Raw genomic sequence first — 20,917 nt, forward strand, 5'->3', positions numbered from 1 at the left:
ATCGAACCCCACCCCGCCTCATCATGGCGGCGCCGCCACTTCCGCTCTCTCTCCCGCCCCCTCCGACGCCACCACCGCCGCCGGGCGGCGCAGGGGCCGCCGGGAGAGCAGCGCAGCCGGGCGCAGCGCGGCCCCGTGGCGCGGGGCAGGGCGGGAGCGGTAGCGGCGGCGCCGTGGGGCTGCGGGAGCGGCGGCGCTCCCCGCCTTCCTCTCCGCGTCGCTCCGCGCTCAGGCCCGGGAGGACGGACTCCCCCCTCACCCCCTCCCACCCTCTCCGCCCCGGGCGGCGGCGGAGGAGGCGGCGGGGAGCGGCGCGGCAGCGGAAGGAGCAGGTGAGTGCGGCGGAGCGGCCGGGGCGCGGGAGGACCGAGAGAGAGAGGGGAGAGAAAGGAAAAAGGGAGGGGGAAGGGAGGAGGCGAGGGAGCCGCTCGGCAGGCGGCCCGCCGGGGCCTTCCGCGTTCTCGTCTGCGGGCTGTTTGTGTGGCTCCTTTTGTCCTTGCCGTCAGTGGGCCCCTTCTCCCGCTCTAACCGTGAGGGAGTTTCCGCTTTGTCAGGTTGTCGGTTGCCTGGAGTCTACGCACTAACCACCCTCCCCTCCTCCCCCCTTCAGCATAGGGCGCCCTATGGGGCGGTCTGCTCCCCTTCCCCCTTCGCTTCGCCTCTGCACTGCATCCCGGCCCCAGAACCCCCATTTCCTCCCTCTCTGCCAGTAGTAGATCGGGAGGGAGGCACGGCCTCGCTGTGGGGTTCACTGTGTTGCTGCCTGTCCGCTGCTCAGCTGGTTAGCTGAGGTGAGGCAGTGTGCCACATGTTAACGTGGCTGTCAGCTTGCAGGTAGTGGGCATCCAGCACGCTTGGTATCATACCACAGAGTCATAGAACGGCTTAGCTTGGAAGGAATCTCACAGATCACCTAGAAGGCTGAGCAAGCTTAGGTCTGTCCTCACCAGTCTGTGTGGACTGCCTCTTGATCTGCTGGAACATCTTCTGGTAGGAGGAGTAGGTGAGGTATGGAGTACTGCATATCTTCTGTTGGCTTCCTCAGGCCTTGTTATTCATTTATCTGTTCAGATGTAGAAAGCTAATCATGTTTTTATGTCGGTGAGAAGGCAGTTGTCTGTCATCCCTAATGGGGAAACGTCCTATGTTAAATTAGTGATAGCTTCAGATGGGTTAACACCGTGTGGCTGTAGAAATAAACTTGGAATAATTTCTATCAGACAGGCTTCTTAGTTAATTGAAAGCTGCTAGGCTGACATCGCATAGATGTCCCATCCCAACAAGTATAGGAATCTTGAAAATTGGTTAACTACACGTTTTACTGTTTTTAGCAGTATTCTTAGGTAATGAAAGTATGGAAATTATTCAGGTGTCACTATTTGATTAGCATTGTGCTGTGGAAATGTGAATGTTGTGATTAGAAGCTAAAGCCTTTCAGCTCAAACCTCTTCATTTGGAAAAATGGAGAGGAGCCCTGGCACCTTCCTCTTTTTAAGCTTCTATTAAGTCTTGGTTGTCAATCATTTAATTTATCCTGGAGTATTGCAATCAGTTTGTGTCTTAAGTTATATTCGATTTTAATTTCTAAAATTTGATTGTTACTTTGAATAGGTGTTATTTACTGCTTCACAGGTAGGGTGTTGATGATATTTAGGCTGTGCGTGGTGTGCACGTATGCATGCGTGGATGTTGCCATACTTGATACCAATGGCTTGGACTTTAAAGGAGACTTCATCTCCTTAGAGTTGTTGTGAACTTTGTTTGTGCTGTGTTATTTCTCAGTTACTACTTTACTTGCAGAAGCAGGATTGATGTTTGCAGAGGACTGGATTAGGGTTTTCTAACAGGAAAAAAGCACATTTCAGGTGTTTTTCACTTGTTGTGGCTTTGTGTAACATCATACTTCTATTGAAGAGAAGTATTAAGCAAAAGTATTAAGACTTCCAAAGGTAGGAGTGCTGATAGTAAGCAGAATGTTGCTGAATATTGTGTCAATCATATAACACTTCAGTGATTTCAGTTACTTACTTATTGCCCTGTAGATATACTCAAATCCAGCTACATTTAGGTGTAGGATGTTACTTTATAAATGTATATTTCACTCCAAGTTACATTACAGATAGTGACAAACAATCTGTTACTGACATTCTGGAGGAGTTACTCCTTTCAAGAATAACATTGGTGTATCTATAAGTGAACAAGTTGTTACAGTGGTGGATCAAGTTGTTATACTGAATGTACAATGAAACAGTCCAGCAAATACTATTCCCATATGGACAGGTAATGATTTATGGTTGTTACAGTTAAAACCTTAGGTATAGAATTAAGGAGATCAACTTTATCCTCCTAAATCAGCATCTTAGTGTTTTTGTTATGGAAGTTAATATATTTGTTAATAGTAAGACGCTATTGCAGAATTTGCAGATGCTTCACAAACCCTAAGAAGGTTTAACCATGCAATAGAGAGTTAGATATATTTCTGTTTAGAAACTTAAATCGTTGTCATAATTATTTGAAATAATACAGGGAATAGTACAGGAAATCTGGATTCTTAAGGCTTGGCCCACACCGGTGCTCAGTGTTGTGTGAACCCCTGGGCAGTTCAGGCTGCAGAGTTGGGTGGAAGGGGAAATGATGGGTCAGCAGTGGTCATCAGTGTGGGGTGGGCAGCAGAGCTGTGATGGTAAAGCGGCGTGAGATGGATGTGAAGGAGTGAGCAAGCTGTGGGAATTCTTATTGGGTGTTTAATCTCAGTTATCCATTAATTTGCCATTAGAAGAATCTGGAAACGTTTTACTTAAGCTTTCTGTTCCTTTCCCCTCATAGTACTTGTCTGTGACCAAGGGGAATGCTTCTATGCTTGTCAGTAAAGCTGCCATTTTGCATCTAGAATGTCAAGTACAGCATTGTTTTAGTGATTTTTATTTTATTTTATTTTATTTTTTTTTTGCTTATCTGCCTTGCTTGGTCTTGGGGGGAATGAGAACAGGAGTGATTGTATACTCAGATACATCCTCCCACACGTGATGTGCATCTTTCAGTGTGTGGATATTGTTCAGTTTGTCTCTGAATTACATGCCTGGACTCTAACCCTGCCCTCCTGTGTCACAGCTCTGTTCTCTGACAAGGGAATTCTCACTGTGCAGTTCTGGCTGCAGGAGTGTGGTAGATAATGTGTGATAGGTTATCTGTGTATACAGAAAGCAATGTGCTGTGCAGTCCCAGCATGCTGTTTTCATTTGCTTAAAATTATTTCTTATGAAGTAGCTCTTCTGTTTGGAAATCATATAAGTTCTAATAGGAAACCAATGGGTGTGGGGCAGAGCGTAAGGGTAGAATTGACAGGATGCTACCTGTATTTTATTTTCACGTTCTGAGTGTTTATTTGATTGAAAATCAGTTGGTTGTTGTATTTTTCTTTTCCCAAACCTTAAAAGATTCAGGGTTGGATGAAGTTTTCTTAATTCCCTCATAGGTATCGGACTAAGTTTGGTGAAGTTTGTAGTTGAAATGAAATTATCCATTTGGTTACAGTGATATTCTCCCCTCCTTCCTTCTATTCTTTTAGACCTAGACCTCATCATTTTCTATAGAGTTGAATTCCAAGAAGGCATTAATTGCTGGGTAAAGGGTAACATGGTGATGTTTGTTAATTTTGGGTTTTCTTTGCTTTTTCTTTTTTTTAAGTGTATTTTGCCTCTGATTTATTTGGGAATAAAAGGATATTCAAGTTAGGAGGCAAAATGATTGCAATTATGTTGTATTTGTATCCTGCTCTCATGTTGCTGTGCTGTACTTACGTATTAGGTGCACTCATTTTATCTGTTCTTCATGTGTTGAACCCCCTGCCATTGCTGGTGCCGTTCTTCTAACCCTTTCTGTTTCAGATATGGCTCTTTTTACTGTGACCATTTAAACAGAGTTCAATATTTGGAATCTGATTGTCTTAATAAAAAATGCTTTTGCATACATCAGTATATTTTTGTATCCTATATTCAAGAATAGCTGCATGGAACTTTACAAATTCAGTGGGGTTTTTTTTGTTTGTTTGTTTTTGTTGTTTTTTCTTTGCTAAAATACAGAATGGAACAGTCCTGAAACAGGATGGTGCTCAGCTAGCCTAGGGGTGATGTTTGCTTTCTAACTTCAATGATTTATCCTGTCAGACTTTGTAACTACTGCTGCACATTGAGCTGTCCACAATGACTCCTAATTATTTTTTCTCAGAAGACTGGACTAATTTGAACTCATCAAGTATTTAGATAAAATCATTTCTTCTTGTGTGCATTACATTGTATTTAATTGCATTTCATCTGTTGTTGTATTACTTGATTTTCTAACTCTATTAGATCTTTCTGGAAATCTCTCTCCTCCACAGTTTTTACTAACCCAAATAATTTCCTACTACTGGCAAATTCTCCAGTTTCACTGTCTGCTTCCATCCTCTAGAGCACTAATTAATATTAGCCACTGTTTTTAATGTCTGGTATATACACCACATGGTTATCTTTTGCTCTCTGAGTGCTTGGTTATCTGAACCTTGCTTGGGAGATGGCCTTCAGATCACCAAAGGCATGGAGGAGGAGTCAGTAGAGCTGAGCTGGGGAGTGGCTCAAGTGCAAGTACACAGCATTAGCTTCCTTCTGTTGTGTATAAGGGAGCTGAAGCAGTCACTAAAAGCTTATTTCCTTCATAGAAAGTGCACCGATGTCAGACCGATAAGTGAGGTCTCATCACTGAATTACAGTGGGATTCAGATCGTGTATTTCCACCATGGTACAAGGAAAATAAGAGCAGGTATTATCAAAGTGCCAGTTGTAAAATTTAGGCTGCAGTGGTGTTACATTTTGTATACATTACATATGTTATCATCAATTCCTTCTGCTGTAGAATGGAAGCTTACAGTCTGAATGCTATGGGAGCATATGCTGATCGGACTGGTGATGTTTTGTACTAATCCAACCTGCTGGGGGCTAGATTAGGTATCTATTCTTCTGGTTGTGTGAATGAGCTTTCTGTCACTTGTGGCTCGTGTTTGGGTGTTGAAATTAGCTACTTGTGTGTGCGTTGAACAGAATAACCCAAGGATAAGAGCAGAAAGGTAGGAGATTAGTGCTTGGCTAATCATTCTATACTGACTACTGAGCTCCAGAATGGAAGTTGCTGTAAAGTAGTTGGGTTTTTGAGTGGTATTTAAATTGTTCTGCAGCTGGCAAGCTTTCTCAAATTGGTTGTTTTTTGTGTGTTGTTGAGTGTTTGTTTTTTTTTTTTTGGTGCAGATTGGTAGCCCTTAAAGAATGGACAGTAGTTGTTAGAGCCCACTTTGCCCTTTTTGTACAGTCCATCTCAAGTGCCCAATATCATGCTTTATTTTTATACTGTTTTGTTTTCTGTATTCAGTAACTCCTTTCTTTATCAGGTAAGATAAGTTGTGAGTTATTATTTGTCAAACTTGCATTCTGTTTTCTTCAAAATCTGTTTTTAATGAAAAGTAGTTACTACTTTATAAACTTAAGAATTGTATTGCAGCATGGTTTGTTTTTTTTTTTTTCCAATACTCAGCCAGTCCCAAATAGTTGTACAGTACAAACCAGTAATAAATGCAGAGTGTGGATGCTCTCAGGATGGTCTCCAGTAGGTTCTCATATGTAACAATGAAAAAACAAGAGGAAAAAGAAGAAATGGAACTCTCATTTTTAGATTCATTTCTGAAAATGGGAGTTTTTAGTGGGCAGAATCTGTTTCTGGGAGACTGGTGAAGTAACGTCAAAAGATTTTTTCACTTGAAGTCACTTGAGCTGTTGCACAAAGGTACATGACAAGAATCTGTGCAGTGTATTGTTTGCTACCGAAATGAATAATGCTGTATGATCTTTCCTGGAGGGAAGCTGAAGAATCCAAAGCAGTTCATAAAATAAAGTAAAAATTTGTCATTACCGCTGTTCTATTGACTAGTTTGAAACAGAAGCATTCCTTGTAATTAAAGACTCATTTATGACTTTTTTTTTTTAATTTCTTCATCACCTCTGCAGCAACTCTTGCAACGTGTATCATACTATTTTGTTTATGTGAGTTCAGTGTCAATAGGCCCAGACTGAAGGATTTTACAGTTTTGCTTTCTTTTTTGGTTGAAGTAGTACAAAATGTCAAAAATTAGAAGGAAGGTCACAGTGGAAAATACCAAGACCATATCCGATAGCACATCCAGAAGACCCAGTGTGTTTGAAAGGCTTGGACCCAGCACTGGAAGTACTGCAGAGGTGAGTTGTGAAAACATTCTTCTTTTCTTCCCCGCCCCGGCATCTTCTTTTCCAGGATTTAGATGGTGGGAAAGAGTAGCTCACAAGTGCCAAATGCTCAGCTGTCACAGATGTTAGTAAAGGTGAAAAGAATTCCTTAACGCATGGATGTCCAAAATTCTAGTACTAGAACTTTCACATTACCTGTGTTGTCCCATCTTCTGGAGAAGAGCAATAGTACTGTACTCTTTAATACTATTTCCTCCAACTTAAATTTTGCTCTGCCAAACCTGATGCTCATTGTTGATTATTATTTTTTTTTTAGAGTTATATTACTGATAGACAGAAATTACAGATAAGTGGGAGTTAATGTGGAGTCATTTGTTTGTTCTGCCACACTCACACCAATGGTATTTCCAGAAATGAGTGTGAAATTCACCCAGTGATGTCTGTCTCTTAGACACAGTGCCGTAACTGGCTGAAGACTGGCAACTGCCTCTATGGGAACACATGTAGATTCGTACATGGCCCTTCACCACGAGGTAAAGGCTATAGCAGCAGTTATAGAAGGTAAATCAAGAACTCACTTTGAATTCTTCACATGCTGTAGGAAAATAGCTTTTACGACTATGTCTTTTGTTTTTGTCTTTAAATAATGAAATGCTGTGGTGTGCCTAATGGTATGTTATATCAGTAACCAGTTGTATCGTGAAGCTGCTCAAGGCAATTGATTTGGCAATGTGCAGTGGGTTTTCCCAAGATTTTTGTGTGCATGCAGCTTTACAAAATGGAGTCCACTGAATGCAGATTAACTTCTTGGATTACTTGAAGTAGGAAAATCAAGTACCTTAATGCATTATTTTTTTTTTGACTGTAGCATCACTGCAGCTTCTGATATGCCTTTCTGTCCTTTACTAACACATAGTGTTGTAACTACTCACAGCAGCAATCTCATACTTGTAATCCTTCTGCCTTCACTACCTTGTCTCACAAGTAAGGTATCTCTGTCCTTTCTCTACAGCAGCAAATCTTCAAAACAGAATTTTGTGACTTTATCAGATATTGGGCAAATAGATCAAGAGAGGAAATTCAAAAAATTACCACACACACATGTATATATATAATTTTTTGTCTCTTTGTATGTTGTTATCATTTTAAAGTACTTTTTTCCCCACTGTCCTTTGTGTGGTGCAACACTGTATGCTTGTTTAACAAATTAAATGTTAATAATAAGTTTTACTGTTGACATTACAAAGGACCAAAAAGATAGCATAGTTTTCTCATCCCTTTGTATGAAAGCTTCACATTTTACAAATGACTGTTTCCTGATGCTGCAGTAATGTCAGTGTCACCTGTAGATTATGGATAGGAGCACTGAAGCATCAAGAAGTAAAGCAACACAGTGAAGGTCAAACAGGAAGGCTGGCAGGAGGTTCTGGTTCTGTTTTCTGTTCCTGTGCCGCACTCTCAGGATGGCCTTGACTTTGCTTATTTGATCTGCCTTTGCTTCTAAGGTGGTAGCAGCTGGGATACGTAATGTGTCAGTAAGTTCAATGTTTCCTTCAGTGTATGAAAGACCCTTTGATTCTAAGGTGGTAGCAGCTGGAATACAAAATATGTCAGTAAGTTTAATGTTTCAGTGTATGAAAGATCTTACTCTGTTCTGCACAGAACGTTCCAAATGTGGGGAAAAATGTGTGACTTACTGGTAGAGAGGAGTTTAAAAACTTGAATGTGGTACCTCACTTTCTCTTTGCTTTCAAGTATTTGGAACATGCAGTGTGTGATTCTGCTTGGTCATTTGAAGAGCAGTCATGTTTCTTTTAATAACTAAAGCTTTGTTTCTGCTTCACTGTCACCACTAACACTTAAGAGTAATGCTGATTTATTACTAAATTTTTCTTCCTGTTAGAATATTAAAAAGATCAAAGGGTAGATCTGGCTTTTCATTTGCCTGATACCTTTGGCATTCAACATTTAGTAAGTATGTTTTGAAAAAAGAAACACTACTGCAACTACAAAAAGAGGGAGGCAAACCCTCCCACCAAAACAAACAAATGAGAAAAGCACTTTTCTGAAGTTTCTCTTGATAGCTCTTGGCTAAGGCACAGAAAAACCTGTTTCTCTTGCATAATAAAAATGTTATTTTTACGCTATTTAACATTGCAGATTTTTTTTACAAATGTTGTACAGATATTTTAAGTGCTATCTATTGCCTTTGTGCAAGTCAAGCTAATGCTGATTCCACGTCAGTTCAGTTTAAGCAGTATCTGTGTTCAGGTACCTGGGGCATGTTGGTGGTGTGACTGCAAGCATTCAGCCTTCCCTGCTGGTGAAGTCTTTTGTCTGGTTAGCAGACAGCTTGGCTGGGAGCAGCACATTGTACTGCCTTTCTGTCTCGCTCCTCCTATTTCATACCTGCCTGAAGGAAGTCTCACTGTTAATGGTTTTATGTGACCATAATGCCTCCATGCCTCCTGTAGTTCAGAGCATTGTCAGCCAGTAGGAAAACTTGTCTCTGAAGTATTAAAAAAAAAAAAGCCTCTTAAAGGGAGCATGCATACACTTCCAGCATTAATGCTGCTGCTTGCAGCATGGGTTTTCATCTTTCTGTTAGAAACAGCCAGTATATTTTTGCATATAAAGTTTTCCTGATAAGCTTAAGAATATAGTAATAGAGCTGCCTGTCTTCCAGGCATCTAAAGGAAGGAGAAGCCAATAAGGAAGGACTTGCATGTAAATAAGCCTTCCCATGAGGAATTTTGCCCTCTTTCTCTTCTAACTGGCTTTTTGTTAGTTGCTTGGCAGCTTTCCTGTTTGTCTTACAGCATTGTTAGGATCAGTGATTTTGTAGTGCTTTTCTGTTGCCTGCCTGAACTTCTGCAGTCTGAATCCTTACTCTAGATTTAAAAAACAAACTGAAACTCCAATAGTAGTAGGTTTAAAAAAAAAAAAAAGTATGGATTTTGAAAAGTACAAACACTGTGGTACAGGAGACTGAAAGCAGGATGTCTAATGAGCATTCAGTTATGTATGTTATGTGCTAATCTGCCTATACACACCCATGCGCATACATACACCCACTATTTTCTCTTCTAGTGGTACTGTAATGTGTGCCTGTTCCAGGGGGCTGTTCCTGGTACTGGAAGATAGAAGCAAACAAGAATATGCAAAACTTATGTTTCCTAACCAAGCTGCTCTGTCTAGAAAACTGAGTTGTTGCAGAAAGTAACGCTGTTCAACTCATTTACCAGCTTAACATTTGGAATGATGAAATTCAGCATTTGAAATATGGGCCCCACACAGAGTGCTATTTCATTAGAGATAATTTTTTCCCACTTAATCATTTTCTTTCAGTTATTTCAATTTATTTCAGTCTTTCAATTTATTTCAGTGGTAATACTGTGGAGCCTTTTATGTGAAGGGCTCTACCAGTTGCGCTGTAGACTTGTGTTGTTGAACTGTGGAATAAAATGGTATTTTCCTGTTGAAACTCAGCAGAGTGTATTGGAATAACAGAAAGCCTTCTTTTGGAAAGGAGAAAAACAATGTGCAGGAAGGAGGCCCTTTCTTAAAATTAAACTTGTGGTGCACCTCATGGCAAAGTTAGCCAGTTGCCAACTTTGTTTTCCTGTGTATTAAACCAGAATATCTGAAAACAGTCACAACTTCCTGAGTAACTACTTCTTTAATAAAATGAGACTGAAAATTTCTTAAAACTTCTGTCTCGTGTTTTATGTTATGATGTTTGGTGGAAGGAAGTGTGCAGAACAACTGTTGATTACCTTCAGTCCAGTGTTCTCCTAAAGCCAAAAAAGTAAAATATAATAATAAAAAGAAAGATGCTAACCAACCAAGCAGACAAAAAACAAGAAGCAGAAGAGCATAACAACAGAATCCTCATTCTGTAGCATTTTTCTTCCCTGTGATTTCCTGATGACTTTTGTAATCTTAAAGCAAATCTGAATACTCTTAATAAGCTGAGTTCTTTCTTCCTCCCTCCCCTTTCCACATGGGAAAAGGTATTCAGGTTGAAATAACTTCATCTTTTTTCCACTTCAAATAAAAAAGTAAAAACAAACCAGAATTATGTATAAAACGAAGTATTGTATGTATCTAGAGAGTATGTGAACTACATTCAATGAAAGTTCTGCTTTCTCCTTCAGCCATCAGGTTTTCCTGAGAATTACTGTTCTTGAGAAACAATATTACTAGTATACTATCTATAATTTCTTGTGTTTTAAATTAATGTTTAGTTTTTGTAAATCTGGATCCTTTGTTCCATACCTTAAGTACCATTAAAAAGTTTAAGCTTTGAATTGCCACTTTAATGTTGGAAGATGGTTTGGAATGCTTTCAGAGAATTTTGGTAGTACAAAGGAATTCTGTTCCTAAAATGGGAGGGAGGAAAAGTACCTTGAATTATGACTTTCATAGAAATCAGGTACTTTAGAGATGATATAGTTTTGCAGTCAGGGAAATTAACTTGTTTGTATTTGTATGCTGAGTATTTTTTTTGGTCCTTGTTAGTACTGAAAGAAGCAGCATGCTAGTTCTGTTTCTTTCCTCTGACACTGAGTGATCTTATTTACAACTGCATGACGAATTAAATGCATTTAGCGACGAGAACAGTCACTGGTTTTTTTTCTTCTTACATCTCAGGACACTTAACCTTGTAATGCTGCTTAAAGAATTAAATACAGATAACATTGCAAAGGAGGAAGTGGAAGCAAATCACTGTGTATCAAATGAGCACAAGTTGAAAATGAAATCTTACTAGTTTAAATATTTTTACATGCATATGCTGAAGGAGAAACTTTACGAATTATATATTGCATGGCAGAGATGTGGGAGAAACAACTATTTTTAAAGGGAAACTAATTCAGACTGGAAAAAGAAGCAAATACGATTTTTTAAAATACAAATATTAGATACAGCTTCTAATCAGCTAAAATAGCATTTGTAGGTCTTTATTACTTTAACGTAAATGCTTAGTTACACATCCAGTACTTTCATACAACCATTTCACAGGAGTATATGTAAATAAAGCTAATAGCCATCATAGAAGTGCCAAACTCAATATCAAGCTAGATTTGTATGAAGAAACTTTCTTCAACTGAAAGATCATTTGAAGGAGCTGCTGTGTCCCCTTTGCCTCAGAGCTTGTTAAGCACAAGAGTTGTTCTCTTTTAACCAATGGGGGATAAATCAACTTTTAACTTTTAAATCTACAGTAGAAAGTGATAGAATAGCAAAGATAGCTTGAGAAGTACGGTGTATCCACTCTCCCTTCCCTCACCACAGTAATGCCTGTAATAGAAAACACAGTTGTATGACTGGTAGAGTTCATCCAATATCTTAAAACTGAATAATAAAAAAATGATGTTAATGCAAGATGGAAAACAGAGGAGGCCTCCAAGAATATTCCTCTGCTATGTGGCCTTGTGATAGCTATTCTTTGTTAGCACTCTGACCAAGTGTCATGAGTGGATGACAAATAAGTCAGATGATCAGTGCTTATGGACTTGCATCTGTGTTTGGAGTTTTGCTTCCGTGTAACTAGCTGCTGTTGTTCAGTAAATTTGCTTCTGCAATAATTACATTTATGTATTTATACAGATCAACATAGCTTAGAATATGGAGGAGGCTAAAGATATTTGAAAAGACACAATCTGAATTATGGTAAAACACATTTGTATGACGATCAGAAAAAATAGGTTTGTTGGTGCTAGCATCACCTGTAGCTGATGTAGAGTGGTCACTGAGCCATGACATAGTGCCATATGTACGTACAATTAAATGTCTTGGTATTCTGAAAGAGGGTTTGTTTTCTTTTAATGCTTAAGCCCATTAGAATTGAATAATTTGTTGTCATCCTCATCGCTTCTATTGAGAGATTTAGATCTCTCTATATATACTAATAACAAATAGAGTTAAGATTGAATTCCTTTTAAAATAATCCCACAGAACTGGTTATATTAAGTTTCTGTATTATACAGGTCACCAGAAAGGCCTACTGGAGATCTCCGGGAAAGAATGAAGAACAAACGCCAAGATGTTGAGGCTGAGCCACAGAAACGAAGTACAGAGGAATCGTCCTCTCCTGTTAGGGTAAGAATGGAGTTTGCAGAGCTCCAGAATCCCTCAGTAGCAATTGGGTGCTGCGTCCTAGAAACCTGTTTGCGATGACTTGTAATGTTTGAACTGTTTCACAAATAGCTCATTTTGTACAATAGCACGCGGCTTATTTCAATGTGAAGTGTCTTAACAGTTGTATTACTTTGCAGGGTTTTTTTTTTTTTAGCATTTTTTGATCGTTTGGTTCCCAACGATTTTATAAATCCCACAGACTAACTTATGCTATAAATACTGATAAACTGGTATTTAATAACAGTGCAGATTCTTTAATTTTTCCAAGAAAACATATAAAGTGCTGTTTGAATCATCCATTGTTTTTCCCCCTGACATTTATTGATATCCATCGTTTACATGCATCCTTACTCCAGTTGTTCATCTCAAATTTGCTTTTGATGAGACAATGCAGCTACTGTTGTGCTGGTTCATTTCATCTTCCTCCTCATGTATTCATCAGCCATCCCAACTGCTCACTTCTGGGTTTTGCAGCAAGTCAATTCGTCATCACTCTCATTTTCTATGTATCTTTCTGCAAACAACCCCCTACAATATCAGAATTTACTTCAAAATCATGTTACCTATTTCTGCACTGATGTTTCAAATAGGGGCAGAACTGGTAGCATTGTCCTGCAGCCTCTGTAACAATAGCATCAGTATATTCTTGCATTATGTTTTTTAAGACTAATTTCATATAGATATTGGTTAAAAATTTTTCTTTATAAAAAATCAGTTTTGCTTCTGCAGGTATTAACACCTTCTTTTTTTTTTTCCTCTGGGTCTGTTCCTACTTGCTGTGTACAATGAATTTTTCTGTGAGGTGTAAATAAATCAACAGCAGCTGCTATAATTAAATTAACTGAACGGCTTATCTTCCAATCATGTTTTCAGTTGCTGTTAATTTGTGTAAACTTTCAGTCTTTTTATTCTTTTACTTAAATGTGTTTCTTTTATTTTCTGGTAGTTTGAATAAACTGTTTAGTTATTAAGCACATGGTTGGTGGGAAAAGTGTTTTTTTTTTTTCCAACCATTATTAAAAATTTACTGTAACTTCTCTCTTGGTACAACTCTTAATTTTGATGTAATTCTTGCTTTTGATTAGTTAACTGTTTTTTTATAGTATTCTATTCATGCAATAATAAAATACTCTTAATGAACTAAACCCCAAATAAACATGAACTGGAATCAAAAGGAGTTTGAGAATTAGTGGCTCTGTTAAATACCGAGGAGTTGTTCACAGGTGTTAAGCACACTGCAGAGAAATATGCTTCAATCTTATAAAACACAAGGCTGAGGAAACCACTGAATTTTTATATTAATGGCACAGAGGCAACGGTGGAAAATAAGAGAGATCCAAAGAAAATATTCAGGAGAAAATAAATGCAGAGAGATAGTCATCAAGAGTTGCATTCCAGAGAACCAGGATGTCCAAAAGCACAGAAGACTGGAGTGACTGAACTGCTTACAAAATTCTTGCTCCATCATTAGAATCGTTGTTATGGTGGAGATCTAGCCATTGACATTTTCATCTCTTACTAAAGCTTCTTAATTTTACTTGGAAATAATGGAAGGTAGCTTGCTCCATAAAAAATTTCATAATTATGTGGTTTTTTTTTCTTTTTAAATAAAGAAGAAAGAGCATTGTGCCTGCAGTCAAAATTTGTGTTTCACTGATCCACTAGCATTGAAACTTGAACAGAGAATAGTGGCTAAAAGAGTACTGGTGTAAGTGAAATCTTAAATAGCTTCTTTTGAAACAAAGCTTTTGAAGACTAGATCGAAGAATAACAAATCCAATATTGCCAAATATAAAAGCCAGCTAAGGGGGAAAATTCAAATCAGTTTCAAATGATGGAGTTACAGAGGGTGCAATGATGCTTCACCTAAAGAGCAAGTACTTTTAAGAATGTGGAAAAAAATGTTGGGCATCCCAAATGTCAAACTTTGCAGAAGATATGGAAACACTGAAATCATTAACTGAAATTAATGAAGTCTGAGGAACGCCATAGGGACAGGGGAAAAGATTTTTGGCAGTACAATGGCGGATGAAACGTGGTATTGGCGAGTGCCATGCAGTGCACAGCAAGGGAAGTATTTAATACAAAGAAGTGGTGAATAAATTTTTTGAAAATCACTGAAATCATCCAGTAGGAAAATAAGTTATTGTGGACAGCTCAATGAAATCATCTATTCAAAGTGCAGTCACAGTTGCAGATACAAGAACTCAGGTATATAAAAATGGAATAGAAAATGATTAATATTGTGCTGTAGGAATTAATGGTCCAGTTTTATTTGAAATGCTGTTTCATTATGATCACCTGTATGCGAGACAATACAGTCAAAGGTCTTTTGGAAGTGGGCAAGGAGTGAGAAGGAGACTGGAGAATAGAAGAAAGGAGATGTTGTGAATGCATATAATGTATGATTGAGAGAATGTAAACTAGGTGCGTCTTGCTCATACTTTGTCCTAGTAGAAACAATGGCAAATTTGAAGGGGATATGCTATTTATATTATATATAATAGTTCTACCTGGTTTCCAGGAGATACAGTCAAAAACCTGAATAGGTTCCACAGAAAGTTGAGACAGTGTAACTAGTATAAAATCTTCCCCAAGAAAAGAGTTTTCATGTTGTTTCGAGACATAAGATAACCAGTAAAATCTGTATGCACTTAGAAAGAAAATTCCTATATGGGCAGCTTATAAAATATATCCTTTATTATTTCTTCATGTCTTGTACTATTACTTTCAGAGACAATATACTATATTACTTGGATAACCACAGTGATCTCAAGAGTTTTCTTGATTCTTAAGTTTGTATTGAGAATTATTTCAGTTTTGCATGTCAGTGTGTCAAATATGGTACAAAGAATTAGGAAAGATTCTCACTATTACAGTATTTAGTTGGAAATTCTGATATTGAATGTTGAGTTTTTCTCTAAATTACAAGAAGGTAGTTTCACTAGAGTATTTGAAGTGTTACGTAAAGCAACTTCTGGGAGATCTGTGTCATTTGGGGAACAGTGGGAAGAACGTAATTTTCATTTAGGAAAGGTTTTTGTACAGAATGTGTATCGTGTGTTTCATATCTATGCTTTTTGTCACTGGCTTTTGAATACTTACACTGGAAATGGAAGTCAGCATTGTCCTCCATCTCCGAAATGGAATCTATCTGTTCATTTCAGGGAAGCTTCATTTTCATGTGTGTTTATGTTGTATAGTAGTAGTTTTCAATATGAAGATATATTATGCGTAGAGTAAAATAGTATTGTACTTAACCAAAAGATTATATAGGTATATACATGATAGCTTGTTCTAGAATTAAAGCAATAGGCGCTTCTGAGCTAGTTTGTAATGCTGCTGTACGTATGTGTAGTGACAAGGCTTAAACTGAAGCTCCTGCCTTGTAAGAACTGTAGATGGTGAGAGCCTTTTAAATGTTCTCTCTGTCAGCATTGGCAAAATACCACTTAATGACTAGAGGCATGTTTTGCGGACTGAATGAGTCCTTTAGTGCTTGGCCATAGTCCTTTGGCTGTAGTGGGAACTTGAAGTAGACCTCAAGTCTTGTGCTGTCGAGTGCCAATTATGTCTTAGGAAGTGTGGAACTTCAACTTCAGTAGATGTTAAATTTAATAAAATCTCATAGCATTCAGTTGTAATGTGTTTTTTTGTTTTTTCTTGAGTAGCCTTTATTCTGAAGTTCAACGTTAAATGTAATCACCTGTTTAACACGTGAGTAGTTTAACTTTGAGCATATACCTGAAAACAGCATAGTCAAGGTCTTCTAAATTATTGTCTACGCTTAGAGAATCGTAGAATCACCAAGTTTGGAAAAGAACTCCAAGATCATCCAGTCCAATCATGTACCTACCACCAGTATTTCCCATTAAACCTTGTCTCTCAGTACAACATGTAAACATTTCTTCAACACCTCCAAGGATGGTGACTCCACCGCCTCCCTGGGCAGCCTGTGCCACTGGCTCACCACTCTTAGAGAAGAAATTTTTCCACATATCCAACCTTAACCTCCCCTGATTCAACTTAAGCCCATTTTTTTTCTTTTTTTTTAATTAAATACTCTAAAGGTTTAATGTTTCTCTTCCAGTAAATGGAGGTTTTTTTCAGAGTCTGCAGAAAAGTAGTTTGCAGATGTGTCAGAAGTGGATGTAGTATCTTCAAATGAAAGACATGCTTTTGTCCTTTAGGAGATCGATTTACTTTATTCTTGCTTTGTAAGGGAAAGAGAAAAAATGATGTAAAGTACAGGAATGCCTATAAGGATATGAATGAATTATTTGCTTATTAGCTAGTATCACCCATAGTGTGAGGGAATGAAATTCATTGTAAGTAAAACAACTACCGTAAAAGGAATATATTGAAGACTATTCCATGAGAAAACGTGAATGTGTTTTAAACCATCATAACTTCAATGCTTCAACTGTGTGCCCTGGGAAAATATACTCAGTTTTTAAGCTCAGATATTTTTTTTTTCAAGATGCAGTGCTACCAGAGTATTTTCTCCTGACAATTAAACTCAAGTTGTTGAGCATATGGACGGGCTCAGATGCAGTTGTGCTGACTTGTGAAATAGCATGCTTACATAAAACTTGTCTGTTCCCTTCCCCTACATTCAGTATTTAATAAAGTTCCTTACATAGATGATTTTGTTCTTGGTTCTTTTTTAGAAGTATGATTTTCCCACTGTTGCTGCTACTGAATCTGTCCACTGAAAGGAGAAAATAAAAGCTGTTTCAGTATGTTGGGTTGGGTTTTAAAGTTTGGAGATGTAGGTGAGATACGTACCGGTGCTGTATGGTTGCTAACTTGGACTTTTAAGTTGTTCTTGAAACATTTTGATGAAACTGCAGGTTCTTTGGTGGCATGTTGCTTTGTGAGTTGGCCTTGAGATGTTTTTTAAAGTTAGTATCTATGAGGAGTATCCTGACATGCTGGTTTGCTGGTACCGAATAGTGTTGAGTTAATAGAACCTGGTGTTTTTAAGAATTAATGTCTATTATTGTAATTATAAGAATTAGTTGGATTATATAGCAAACATAAGCATTTTAGTAGAACACATTCAGCCTTCAAGCAGAGCTAGTAAAACAAAAGTGCTTTAAGCAAAAAAAGAATTGCTGAAGGAGAGACTTGTTGATAAAGCTGCAAACTTCAAATCTCATGAGTCATTTTTTTGTTGTTGTTTTTTCAAGTAAGTTGCTTTGGAGCTTAGTATGGTTTTTGCACTTAGACTGGAATGCTGTTGGCCCATGTTGTGCTGATGTTGGAAATCAGTGTGACCTGGTAGGTTAGGACTGTGTGCATCCTTTTAGAGAACCTGTCGTAAAGTGATGAAAATCTCTCTTGTCCTCACTGTAGAAGCTGCTTTAAATTACACTTGACACAAGGTAGTTCTTTAATGAGAAGTTCCTCTGTATTATTTAGTAAATGCTCAGTTTTTCAAAACCTTTAAGGCTTTGAATATGACATAATGCATCAAGAAGAAAGGTTTGAGGGTAACTGTGCATTTCAGTTTACTAGGGAAAATAAACACAGTACTTAGTCTGTCATTGTTTATGTAATTAGGCTAGAGTTTGACATTGTTAAAGAAATAAAGGAATAGTTTAATTGTATTGACTGAGGATTGACTCTCCGTGATACTGTATTATTTCCTCACTGTGTCTCTAAGGTGCTGTTAAGGGTTTAAATGAAGTAATGGCTCAAGTCCCAATAGGGAATAGCTAGTGAAATTCTCAGGCATCTCCTTTTCCTTCACATAAGGGATCCAACGTACCAGCGCTGAAGAATCCCCAAAAGACAAAAGAAAACACTGTGGGAGGTGAGAAGAAAAGGGGAGTGGGGCAGGCTTTCATTAATTGCTCTTTCTGGTTTCCTGTATAATAAATTAGCCTTCTATGCTTGAATATTCTTTTTATTATTATTATTATTATTTTGTTGCATACAGTTAAAAGAATTTGTCTTGTACTTGGCTTGAGTCCAGATAGATTATTTACAGTGTGGATACAGTAGAGGCAATGATGCTTTACTACTGGAATGCAGGGGGGTGAGGAAAGCAGCACAGGTCCAGTTGTCTTTTGAAACTGTTTCCTTCAAGAATAGTCTCTGACAGCCTTAGGTATCCATAGGACCATCATGGTCCTATATACCACGTGCTGTTTAGCCAGATGTGAAGTGAGTGCTATTGCGATAGGCTTGGCCTGTAACACTGGACCAATGAGCAAAGATAAAGCTTTCAAGAAAACCTCATTCCAGTGTGTTGCTTTTGTTTTGTTTTGTTTTGTTTTGTTTTTCCCCCTTCCTTCTGCCAGCCTCTCTCTTTTCCCTCCCCACGTTGTTAATCCTCCCAAGCTAAGTGGTTCAGCTTCTCTAAAGGTCATCTTCCTTTCATATGACATTCTTATTTACAGCTGAGAACTCTTAATGTTGTTAAACTTATGGTTTTAAGAGCCTGATCTGTTCTTTTGATTCCTATTTTAAACTTGATTTTCTGGCACATGCTTGATTCTTGCCCTGCCTGTAAACCTTATTTGACAAATCCCTTTTTCTCTCTTTTCCCGATCTGCTATTTGCATACTGATTATACAAAATTGCCTTAGAATATTTTGCCTGTGGATTCTCTGCTTATTTGAAAAGGTATATGGTCAACAAGCTAAAGGGGAAAATGCTTTTTGTGCTATAAAAAAAGGAACAGCCTAAATACCGTGTAAAATGTACCTGCTTCTTCAGGCTTCTTTTAAAAATAAAATTGTTTACTCTAATGCAGTGTTTTTCCCTTATAGAAAGAGTCTTCACGAGGAAGACACAGAGAAAAGGAAGATATCAAAATTACAAAGGAGAGAACACCAGAAAGCGAAGAGGAAAATGGAGATTGGGAAGCAAATAGAGAAGGTAAGGGAAATTAAACTAATCATCTCACTGCCATTCAAAGAATTGCAAGATCTGCAAGGCTGTATGTAAGGCAGAAATGGTTATGAAGAGTCAGTCTCTAAGCAGGGTACTTCTATGCAGTAGCCACTAAGATTCATTGCTGGAGGAGAGCAAAGGAGCAATCAGAGTTGGAGTGCTGTAATAGTAAAACCAACTTATTTTAAAAAACATGCTGTTTTGACTCCTCAGACAACACGGAACTTTGCTACTGTCTATTCTATGGCAGAGCCTTTTGTCTTTGGATTAATGGGAGAATCCAAGATGATCTTGAAACTGGTCAGTGAGAAGAAAGCAGGACTCCTTTGAAATCAGCAGGGATGTTTTGTTTTTGCATGATGTTTGTCAACTAGCTGATTGTAAAGGGCTCAATTAAAATAACAGCAGCTCAAGGTAGCATTTTATGAACTAGTCATGTTTTGTAAATACTTGGAGAGTGTTAGGAGTTCTGTGTTACGAGTGTAGGGACTGTGGTTGAAGGTGATTTTCTTGTATTTGGTGTTGATAATATTAATCTATTTACTATGCAGACAGTCGAGGGAAAATCTGTATTGCTTTCTCACTTCTCTGTTTTCCATTTCCCTTCTGTTAGATGCTGAAATTATGGCAGTGTCTAATAGTGTGTTGTTTATGTGATTTCCAAGCATTGGTGTTTCAGCAGTAGTTACAACATTGCAAGACAATGGAGAGGGGCTGGAGGGATTCCGATTCACCTCTGGGGATTCTTTCTACCAAAAGGTTGTGATGGCAAACAAAGAAACAGTCCTTTTTCTGGAGAATGTATAGCTCTTCTATAGAGAAGGATATTCGATATCAGTAGTTGTATTAGATACATGTTGTGTCAACCCCAAACCTTTCCAAAATACACAAATGTCTGGATGCTTAGCGCTTTTGCTTTATGTTTAGCTGGAAGCTCCATATGCTAGAAACAAAATGCAGAGTCACAGAGCCTTTCTAAACAAAATACATTGAATTAAACATTTGGGAGGGAGGAGGAATATATTATTCAACAAGGGAAGAGACATATGATTGTCATTTAAATTAAGATGCCTAAAATTTACACATAACCACGTATCTCTCAAATTAGAAATCTTCAGACAATGGGGTTTACCTTTTCTGATACCTTGAAAATTATTTTAGCTAACTATATAAATGTAACTGTTATTTGATTAATGATCAGTTGTCTGGTACTGTATTGTAATGTGGAAAATCAAGGTTCAGTAACTGTAGAAAATAAACATTTAATAGTCCAAGTGGTCATTTGTGTTTCTGAAAAAGGTAATTTCCAGGTTTTTTCCTGGAAATTACTCAAATTCAGATACAATGAATCTATTAGCAGTGAAGTACACTATAAGTTATTTTTGAGATGGTGCTCCTGTGTAAATTTCATTAAGTAGGTGGCTTTTCTATTGTTTGGGCTCTAGGTGTTGCAAATATTGTTTCTGAGACACTATTGGAGTAGAATATGTGAAGATGTGTATTGACAGAAGTTGTCAGGTGATTAAAAGAATAAGGTGATAGAGGCTCTCCTTAAATGTAGTTCTGAGAGGTCTTAATGATGGTTTGTTCTGTTGTTACCTTTATAACTCACATGGGGTCCATAG

The 20,917-nt window shown here is 38.0% G+C and overlaps 1 protein-coding gene across 6 annotated transcripts in view; it reads left to right on the forward strand.

The window, feature by feature from the left end:
- Positions 1-314: 314 nt before the first annotated feature.
- ZC3H13 (zinc finger CCCH-type containing 13) overlaps positions 315-20,917 on the forward strand; it is a 44,962-nt gene continuing 24,359 nt past the window's right edge. For 2 of the 6 annotated variants that reach the window (XM_042866600.1, XM_042866603.1), the window contains exons 1-4: positions 6,052-6,260; positions 6,700-6,809; positions 12,239-12,350; positions 19,169-19,277. In XM_042866600.1, coding sequence (XP_042722534.1) covers positions 6,144-6,260; positions 6,700-6,809; positions 12,239-12,350; positions 19,169-19,277 — 448 coding nt within the window. In that variant the 5' untranslated portion in view covers positions 6,052-6,143. Of the gene's footprint in view, positions 333-6,050; positions 6,261-6,699; positions 6,810-12,238; positions 12,351-18,149; positions 18,208-19,168; positions 19,278-20,917 lie in introns of those variants that run through there. The other 4 variants (XM_042866598.1, XM_042866597.1, XM_042866599.1 and 1 more) reach the window with 4 other exon arrangements.

This window comes from Lagopus leucura, unplaced genomic scaffold (assembly GCF_019238085.1).
Source record: "Lagopus leucura isolate 7727_CA_CO unplaced genomic scaffold, USGS_WTPT01 Super-Scaffold_100001, whole genome shotgun sequence".
NCBI lineage: Eukaryota > Metazoa > Chordata > Aves > Galliformes > Phasianidae > Lagopus > Lagopus leucura.